The following is a 10,366-nucleotide window of genomic DNA, read 5'->3' as shown; positions in this document are numbered from 1 at the left end:
GGGGGAGGGGTCTGGGGCTCTCTAGGCCAATGAGAGTTCTGGGCTGAGGGGGCCGGTCTCCGCCCCGCAGAGCAGATAAGCAGCCGCAGCGGGGGTTGGGGGGCTGTGTGGGGCTCGCTGTGGGGCCGAGGCGGGCAGGCGGTCGGGCGGGCGATGGCGGGGGCCGCAGCGGGCGGCAGAGGCGGAGGTCCCTGGGGGCCGGGGCGCGGAGGGGCCGGGGGGCTCCGGCGGGGCTGCTCTCCCCCAGCCCCCGCCGGCTCCCCCCGGGCTGGGCTGCAGCCGCTCAGGGCCACGGTCCCCTTCCAGCTGCAGCAGCCGCACCAGCGCCGGGACGGGGGTGGCCGCGCAGGTGAGCCGGGCCTGGAGCGGGTACCGGGGGGAGGGGGGAGAGGAGCCGTTGGGGGAGGGGGGGCGCGTGACGGGGGGAGGGGTAGGGGGAGAAGCGTGAGGGGGAAGTGGATGGGGGCGAAGGGAGAGAAAGGGGGTCGCGCAGAGTCTGCGAGGGCGGAGGGGGAGAGAGCGAGGAGCGGTGAGCGCTGCGTGCGCCGCTGGGACAGTGTGCAGGGAGTCGGGGCCGGGAGGTGAGGGGAGGGACATGGCAGATGGAGGCTGGCTTTGGGGGCGTAACCGAAAAGTGGGCAGAGGTGTCGTATGGGGGTGAGTGGAAGATGCAGGGGTGGCAGCGAGGTGTGAGGAAGGAGTGAGTGTCGCATGATGGGGGCGCCCTGTGCAGGCTGGCGCTGGAGTGGGGAGCCGGTGGGCGCTGGACGCCTGCACGGGGAGGGGGAGGGGCATGGAGGAGAGCCCCGTAGAGCCATGTGTTACTTCTCCAACTTGAGTTTGGCCCCAGCATCCCGCTCTCCGGCTCTGGAGTTCCTCCCCCCACCCCACTTCACGTGCACTTCCCTTTATGCCACATCCCGGAGCTGATTTCATCCGAACCGAGCCGTTGGAATAAGTTAGTTTAACGGCTTTTACTACGGTACAAACGCTCCGCTCCGATTCCCTACATTCCTCTTGGTGCAGCGCAGAAGTTGTATGTTCCCAGATCATTGACCTGCTTAATATGGCTGTCTCATTCCAACCATCGTGTGCGTGTGTGTATAGTGCCCAGGCAGTTTGCCCCCTGCCTTTCCCTTCTACCCCCACCAAGGCTTTTTGTCCATGGCCTTGCCAGCCAACGTGGCAGTGGGGTGAGGGCCGCAATCAAGTACACTGTGGCAAATACCCCCACTTTCTGAACAGCACTGAAACCGTGTCTTAATAGCAGCTTGATGTAGTGGGTGTGGGGAAACTAGGGAGGAGCAAGATTAACCTTGCTTTCACACTCAAAGCTCTGGTAGATCCCCCACAAAGGCAGGCAGTTCAGAATGGGAAAAAGAACCTACTTGCATGAGGAGGTTGGCAATAAGTTGAAAGTGAGGCTTGCATTTGATTCACACCAGATGTGAAAAAGATCATTGCACACTTCCAAAGCCTCAGAGTCTACCAAATGTACAAAAGTCATGGTCCCCGCCGTCTAATGGTTAACGACGTTCTCTGCATCAGAGTTGCTTGAGCTTTTTGCAATTACCAGGCTTGGTTGCTGCATACTCCCCTCCTGAAGTTAGAGCGGCTACAGTGCCTTTCTAGGTAGGAGAGTCTGAAGCAGAAGGTCCAAGTCTATCTGGATGGACCTCATTGTAAATGTTAACATTGCATCTTGGAACACAGAAATGGCCAAATCTGGTAGCAAGATGGAGACCAACTAGTAAAAGTATGCCTAGAATCTGGTGGTATAGAGCAGAGCAGTGCCCAGGCTCGTGCCTATCATGAGCTATAAAGCAAACCACAAGATTATAAACCTGTTGGTTTTGTTTGGACTTCCTTGGAGTCCAGGGAAGTTAGTAGAACAGCAAGCACCAGGACCTTAGTCACTTTTAGTAGAAATCAGCAGAAAGCCTGCCTATGCAGTAGCTGGAAATCTATTACTAGTCATCTTTTAAGAGCAGTTATTTTAGGTCTACTATAGAACTAAGTGAAAGGCACAAACACTGATGGGTGCTGTGGAATAGAGAAACCTGTAGGTTTGGATAACTGGGTTCTCTACATGGCCTCTTCCTTTTTTATAGGATCAGGGGCCCGAGGATAACTGGTAAAAACCATAGGATGCTAGAGGTCTGCATACCTTGTTGGATGATTTAGGGCAAGTGGAGTGGTCTCTTTTGTAGGGATTGGTCTGATGGGTCATCCCTCCACATTTTAGTATCCTAGAGGCATTAGTGAGGTCCTTCTCTGGTGTATAGTGGGATTATCTATAGCTTTTCAGTGAGACAGGAGAGAGGAAAGACAGAAGGAAAGAGTGGTCTGAGCCTGTGGACTTCCTTGTGAGCAGACATTAAGGGAATGTACCTGGCCTTTGGTTTGGGAGCACGTTGGCTCTGTGTGTTAACTTTACCGTCTACGTGTGTTCAGATTGTTTCCATTCTTTGCACTTGAGAAGTGGCAGAAGTGGTTTCCTCTAAACCAGTGGGGTATGTGCAGTAGGAGAAAACACCTTGGGTTCATAAACCCTTAAGAGAATCTTCCTGGCTTTGGGTGCCAGGATTCCTGAATTTCGAATCCAGGCCCTGCCATTTACTAGCAGTGTGGTGTGGAGGAGGTTTCTTAACTTCTGTGCCTCAGTTTCCTATCTGTTAAAATGTGAATCATAACTATATCATGAGTGAGCAGGTAGAAAGTGCCGAGGCACCTAGTAGGTGCCATCAGTGTTTGCCACTGCTTATATCATTACTTTTCCTCCACCTAGCCAAGATGAGAGCACTGTTGGCCAAAACCCATTGCCTTTCAGGCTTCAAAGAGCAAACCTATATTGGTCTGAAACCAGTACTGCAGGTTTCAGAATCTCAAGGCCTCCTCTTGCAGTTTTATTCCCTCATCTTTTAAAATGAGCTTTTCTAAACAGGGCTCCAGAACCCAGCTGTTTAAAAAGGCATGTGAGCTGGGACTGGGTTTCAGGGACAATTAGGTGTCCTCACTGTTTCTTTCCCATCCCGAAGTGACATGATGCTCAGGGCTATGCAGTTATTTCTCTACTCCACACCCTTTTGTGTTCCTGACAAGATATATTAGACCTTGTAAAAACAGGATGATGGTGTAAAGAACAGGATTTACCTTCTGTGGCCATTCATCCATGAGGGGTATCTTCATAAAGTGAGGAATGGCTTCATTTTTCTGAGCTGGGGCTAGGGGTGTAGAAAGCAATGAGAAAAATAAAGGTCAAGTCTAAGAAAGCTGAGATCTACCCGTGGGGAATAGCAACCCAAGATAAATTTCTTATGGCAGGTCCCTCTTTAATTAAAGTCTCATTTGTGTCTTATGTCAGTATGTCAATTGGAGGCTGCTAATTTTTATGTTCTTCCAGGACTACTGATGGACAAAATGGGACTAGGAGGTGAATTGTTCTGGGTTCCAGTCTTACCTATCCTGTTTAGTGTCTCTGTCTCCACATCTCTAGAATGAAGATAATGTTTATTTTTATTATTATTATTATTATTTTGAAGATAATGTTTAATACAACTTTACAGATTCCCCTCTAGTGGACCAGACCCACTGGGGTCAGCTGGGTGCTGGGGGGGAGCCACATGTTGCCTCTGTACCTCCTCTGTCCACTAGAACCTTCTTAAACCAAGGGGTGGCAATTATGTCCTGCAGGCCAAATCTAGGCCTCTCCCTGCTTTTGTAAATAAAGTTTTATTGGAACACAGCCATGCTCCTTCATTTAGTATTATCTGGCTGCTTTTGCACTACGGTAACAGAGTTGAGTAGTTGTAATAGAGACTGTGAGGCCCACAAAGCTTAAAATATCTACTAACATGGCACTTTACAGGAAAAGTTAGCCTACCCTTCCTTGTCTTAAACAACGTTCCTTACCATTCATTATTCCTGTATAAAGATCAGTTTTAATGCATGTGGTGTACATCTCCTCAGAACATTCTAACAGGGTAAAGAAAAGTAACAAGCCTATATCCCCACTCATGTTTTAGGTGAAAAAAAAGAGGGGGGTCATCAGCTTCCAGGCAGTTCTCAGTATTTGTGGAAGATCAGCACATGTGAGTGGAGGTGCCCCCCCTCCCTGCCCCCACCCCGGCGGGCCGTTGTCAGGTGGCATGTGTTCAGTAGACACAAACTAATTTGGATTTACATAAAAGCTTGACTGTTAGGCAAATATGCATCCCCTCCCCTTAAGCCCCCTCCCAAACCACCCACAACTGCAGTGAACACATCTCAAATCAGTTGGAAATGGCTTTAGGTTTATCCCCTGTTTGGGATTTTTCTCGCTACCTTTTATTTTTTCAAACAGATCACTGACAGCTGGCAGTAGTTGTGGCTGCCTTAAAATACTAGCTTCCCCACAGGGACATAGGATAGGTTTATTTCATACATAAATTCGTTTCTCCAGGATAGCTGTTTTAGTGAATATAAGGCAGCATTGTTATTAACAATGCTATTGGTAATTATTAAACTTCTTTCCTTGCAATGGTTTGAAAACTTAGTTCTTGGGGGATGGGTGTTTAGATAGGTCTGGAACCACATAAAGGAGGTCCCTTATTTTAGAGACCTTGAAAAAAAGTCCTCATTAAATCATGGTCCCCCTGGACCCTGGTGCCAGGAGCAGTCCAACTTCTCAACGCCAAGGAGCCATCTTGCTGTAATGAAGCCAGGGTAGGGCAGTTAAAATCCTTTTAAGAGCTACAATCATTTTTGAAAACTCTGTGATTGAGGCAGCTTCTGTTTGGGAAGCATTAAACACTGCTTAGCCTGATGTTGCCAATTTGCTTTTGACAGCTTTGCTTGTGCCAGGCACATGGTCCCCAAAATGCACTGCTGAAGTCCATCTTAAATGTTACCACCAGTGACCACATCCTTGAAATTTCCGGGCCAAAGGAGTGTGGGTCCACATGTTCTTTCATGTTTTGGATAGCAAAGGATTATATATATATGGGAAGTTCTCCACTCATGTAACCTAGAGCTAGGATATTTTAAACCATTTGAGGTCAGCGGAGGAGGGGTGAGAACAAAAGTGGGTGTGGTGGTAAGAGAACATCATTCTCTCTGGTTCCAAATATAGTTATATCTCCAAAAAATTGGGGGCAGGATCGCAAAACTTCCAGTTATGGTGGCCATGTGAGTGTTGCCAAAGTGGTTGGTGGGCTTTAATGGCAGAGAATGCTTTATTTATATTTTTGGCTAGTTTAGAACTGAATGGTGTGATGGGCAGCAAGGCCACACTATTCTTGATCTTGTTCTCTTTTTAATTAAAGTGTAATTAACATACAGTGTTATATTAGTTTCAGTTGTACCACATAATTATTCAACAGTTCTGTACATTACTGTGTATTCCTCGATCATGTTGAAACTGTAAGAAATCAAACGTCCTTGGGGTGCCTGGCTGGCTCAGTTGGGAGAGCACGCAACTCTTGATCTCTAGGCTGTGAGTTCAAGCCCCATGTTGGGTGTAGAGATTACTTAAAAAAAAAAAAAAAAAAAAAAAAAAAAGAAATCAAGCATCATCCTCTGGATTTTTATACCTCTCCCATAGAGCCTTTGTGCCATAAGATTTCACACTTTAGGATGTGACATGTTCTGGAGGCAGGTCTGGTTTTGAAATCTTACACTATCACATTTAATCAAACTATTTGACACTAGCTCCAGTGCTTTCCTAGTCTTGCCTGGGCTTACTCTTATTCTACAGGCAGTTTGGAGCCCTTTCAAGGGATTGGGAGGGAAACCTTGCATTTCCTTCCCAGTTCAGAGTGAAGGTGGGTGCCCACTAGCATTTAATTGAGTGCGAGTGGACAATCTCTTCATGGGTTAATACGTTTTGCCCCACCTGGAAGTGGATAGAAGAGGAGCCAGGGAGAGTGGAAGCAGACAAAAGATGAGTAAGAAATCTGGCCAAACCTGCGTGTGTGTCGTCTCCCTATGCCTCCCCCTCCCACCCTCGGGCTGAGGGCTGAGTTGAGTCTTCATAGAGGGCTCCATTATTTGGTTTGCAGGGTTATGAATTAACCAAACACAAGCCGAATCTATTCACATTGTTAGGTCAAAACCAAATCCTGATCTCCGAGAGAAAAGAGTTTTGGATTATATTCGAAGTTATAAATTATCTGTGCTCCAGTTCCTCTCCAGCGGTGTAGAGCTTGTGAAGGGGCCGTTGTTCTTGGGAACAGCTGGATGGAGGGAGTTTCTCTACAGCTGGCTGCCCACACTCAGGCCTTCAGCTCTGGGTCCCCACCAAACCTCCTGGTTTTGAAAACTCTTCCTGGCACTTTGCTCTTCTCCCCCATGATTTTTTTCTCAGGGTCACTACAAAGCTGCATGCTCAGCTTGGAGTCATTTAAATGTTTATCCTCAGGCCCGAATAAGCCTCAGTTGACTTTTACTGTGTCAGAAAACCACAGCCAATCAAGGGTGACTTTAATGAATTTAAGAGAATGCTATCAAAGTATTTCATAACGGGGAATCTCTTAGCTCCAGCCCTTGGGGAACCTGGAACTGAAGTTGGGGCTCTGGACACCTACCCTGCCCTGCTCATGAGCCCCAGCCAGCTGACACTGGGGGTGGATGGAGTGCCTTGGGCTCAGCACTGCCTGCACATGAGCAGTTTCTGTTTCCAACTCCCTAATAAAAAGGGGTGGAGGTTGGGGGAGGCCTGGGAAGATTCCTCTGAGGGCTTTGGTTGATCTGAAGCAGCAGGCCTGTGATCAGGGATGATGAAGTTTTCTCTGAGGGTGCCTGAACGTGGCTCCTTAGAGGGTGGATAGTTATTTGGCAGGGCAGAACTGCAAGTCTGGGATGCCTCTTCTCAGACCCTCAGCTCCCTATCTCGTGAATGGAGTGTGGTTTTTCAAGGTGGAGAGAACTATGCTAATAAGCATAGGTCTAGTCTGTCCCCAGCCCTGTCACCTGAATCCCCTGTCATCTGATCCTCAATGAAACCATGTAGGGGAGCACTGAGGTCTCACCTCCTTAAGAGGGAAAGGTAGGATTAAACATAGGATTCTTAAAAGCAATGTCTAACTCGTCCACAAGAGAATAAAATATAAAATCAAATGGGAGGAGGCATAGAATAAAGGAACATTGGAGAATTAACAGGGATGTTTGCAGTAAGCTTTTTTTTTTTTTTTTTTTTTTTTTTAATTGGCCAATGTATTATTCTTCCTAAGCTTAAATTAAGGTTTTGCTCTTCTCTTTTCCCTTCCCTTTCAAAAGTGGCATTGGCATGGCCCTGTCTGGTCAGCTGTGTATCTTCACTTTCTCAGATGTGTTTAGCCCCTTCAGCTCCATGCTGCAAATTGTGTGCCTGCCTTTTTAAAAGGTAGGCACCTCATGTTTCAAGTTCAAGTGCAATGGAACTCACCCTGCAGCTTGAACAGATTTGAGTGTTTTTGCAGAGGGAGGGCCAGGGCAGATGGGGAGTGTCGTGCTCAATAAATACTTGTTGGATTGAGTTGCTGGAAAGGCAGCCAGGGTGGGGAGAGTGAGCCACACTTCCCCCAGGCTTACTTGAAATGGTTTTTCCCACTTCTGGTCCCCACACACTGTGCCCCCTTTATAATACCTCTCTGCAGCTACTTCCAAGGCAACCTACCCCCCTCCCCCGCTGAAGTGTTAGTGTTCTCTCTCTCTTTAAATCACTGGTCTCCTATTCATCCTGGTCATTGGGCTTGAAGCCCAGCTGGTGGCAAAGACGTGGCATTTCCATGGATGTCATTGCTAGGCCTGTAGGTTCCCTTCCTCTCGCTTAAAGCCAGAGGGTGAGCTTGGGCAGTTAGTTACCAGGTTGATCCATGGAAACAGCCAACATTTAGGATTTTGTTAGGCTTTTGTTAAACAAACAAACAAAAAAGTCAGACTACTTGGCTTTTAGGCTTAGAAGCAGATATGGGTGACAGGCCAAGGAAACTGAGAGGAGTAGTGGGTATCCTTTCACTCCAGGTAGATTTACACCAAATTCCTCATAGTGCTATAATGGCAGAAAAATCAAATCTGAATCAGTGACTTTTCTAGACTGGGGGTGCTTCAGGCTTCACCTAGAGGTGTGATCAGGCTGGAAGCCCCCTCTCCCAAGCCAGGCACCATCTTGTTCTCCTTCTCCCCCCAACCCTGCCACGAGTTGGGAAATGCTACCAAGAAATGCTCTGTCTCATTCCCCACACCCTGGCCACATACACTGTCATCCATGGAGCCCATGTTCCCCAGCTGTTCAAGTTGTCAACCATGGACCTGGTGGCTTAGGCAAATGATTTTATAAATCTGCCCAGCTGTGGGTAACTTTGAACAGAGTAAAATTGCAATTGAGAGGAAACAAAGACAGCATCTTTTACCTTGCCCTCCCTTCTCCTTTTCCCTACCCCACACTGCTGTCCCTGTATGAGTTTTCTGTGCTAGGTGCGTGTTTGATCGCCCACATGGCTTCGAGAGAACCACCGCTGATAACACGTGCGCTCCCTGCCCCACACCTGCAAGTTGGCTGAAAACCTGCTGCACGGCCTCCATTTGGGGGTTGTCTTTGTAACTCATACCCATCAGATATGACAGACAAACTGGGGTTGAGGGTGGAGCTGGATGGCATTTGGCGAGACGGAGGGGATGGAGCCAGAGAGCTTTTGCAGCATGACATAGCCTGATGCTAAGATTGGGAAGAAGGTGGGGCAAGTCACACCCATGTGGTGTGTGCACTTCCTACTGCCCAGAGCAGTCCCTGGACTGTCTCACTGGAACTGCAGTCCTGGGTAGTTCTGTGTTCACACGAGAAGGCAAAAACAGCTGCTTCTGTGGAAGAGTCTGGGAATCTCAAATCAATTTTTGTATTTTTCATGGAAGTTGAGTGTCTAGATGGCTCTAGTTTTAACCGTGTGTTCCGTTCATTTAGCTCCTTGTTGCTCCTGGTCAGTACTCTAGAATGTTTCCCATTCATCCTCATGATAGTCCTGCAGGTGCAGGTGGCATTGACTTGTTTTCGCAGATAAGTTAAATGAGGCCCGGAAAGGAAGTGACTTGCCCAAGACCATGTGACTTTAAAGCCGTTTTGCTCCTGATCCCAGGGTTCTTCCTACATGTGTGTGGTGAGTCCATTGTGAATTTCCTTGCAAGTTGGCATCCTCTCTGCTGCCTGCCTAGCACACGCCCAGCCTGCGTTTCCCTTCTGCTTGTATGCCTGTATTCCAGGAGCAAACATTCATATGTTCAGTTGGCCCAAAGTGAATTGGAAAGGAAAGTGGGCTGGAAAGAAGTCTCTTGTTCCTTCAGCACCCCATAAGTGACTATTCACTTGGTGTGGCTATTTGGAAGGTGATGGCTATTCCATTAAATGTGTGATACTTGTGTGGCTTTTGGGTGTCTCCAACTGGTTTGAGATAAGCGATTTCCATGTAGCATGAGAAGCTAACCAGGGACAGTTAGGCCTAGGAGGCAGGCAGGCTTTTCTTGTTCTTGTGGGGTCATGGTCATAGTAACTGAGCTTGGGGCTGTGTCAGGGAGACACTTCTAAGATGGAGCTTACAGGAAAGAGGGTGTCTTTCTTATGTGTGACTACATGAAACCCCGAGGAGCACTTGGGAATAGATGTGGGTGGTGCATTCTTCTGATGGGGCGTAGGTTCAGGTGGCATTACGTCACAATGACAACTTAGTCTTCCATGTAGGGAACTCCTGGTGCAAACCATCCCTGTGCTCTATTTGAGTATGTTCCCTTCTTCTGGCTTTAGGTTAAGTGGGAGTGGTGTCATTGCAATACATGATAGTGCCTTTATGAGACAAGTGTGCGCCCAGTAAAGGAGAATAGCAGGGACTTGACTTCAGGAGAAAGCTCCATCTAGGGACTTGGTGTCATGAATTGCCCAGCCTGCTTCATGGAGGTTACCTAGCCCTCCTGAGAGGGCAGGGCAGGTCTTATCCCCTTACCTCTTACGAAACCAGATTTTGTATGGAATTCTTGAATGTCCTGATAATCATATACTTATGTGCAACCTTTCTTTGCCTGTTACTTCTCAACTTCATAAGATAAAATCTCCTTATAATGAACATTCTAAAAAATAATTCTGTATAATAAAGCTATATCCATGGTTCATATAAATGCTTTGTTGTTTTTTTGTGTGGTTTTTGTTGTTTAAAGAAAAGAGTACACAGCCTCTTCTTCTGTATCAGGTACTTTTTCTGGTCCCTGTCCATGTAATGGTTCGTCCCTAAGCCAGGGCCCCTGAGTACTAGCTGTCCGCCTTGGCTGCAGGGAGGGGAGAGAAGAGCAATGGAGCCATCACCAAGTAGCAAGGCCCTCTTGTTTTCATTTCATCTCGAACCTCTCACCCTCCTATACATCCCTG

The 10,366-nt window shown here is 47.8% G+C and overlaps 1 protein-coding gene across 1 annotated transcript in view; it reads left to right on the top strand.

Moving 5' to 3' along the window:
- Positions 1–104: 104 nt before the first annotated feature.
- The window catches only part of FAM117A (family with sequence similarity 117 member A), a 42,909-nt gene continuing 32,647 nt past the window's right edge, over positions 105–10,366 (top strand). Inside the window, exon 1 of the mRNA XM_038547630.1 lies at positions 105–349. Coding sequence (XP_038403558.1) covers positions 154–349 — 196 coding nt within the window. The 5' untranslated portion in view covers positions 105–153. The remainder of the gene's footprint in view (positions 350–10,366) is intronic.

This window comes from Canis lupus, chromosome 9 (assembly GCF_011100685.1).
Source record: "Canis lupus familiaris isolate Mischka breed German Shepherd chromosome 9, alternate assembly UU_Cfam_GSD_1.0, whole genome shotgun sequence".
NCBI lineage: Eukaryota > Metazoa > Chordata > Mammalia > Carnivora > Canidae > Canis > Canis lupus.
Note: the sequence above shows the minus strand (reverse complement) of the source record. Positions and strands in the feature narration are given on the sequence as shown.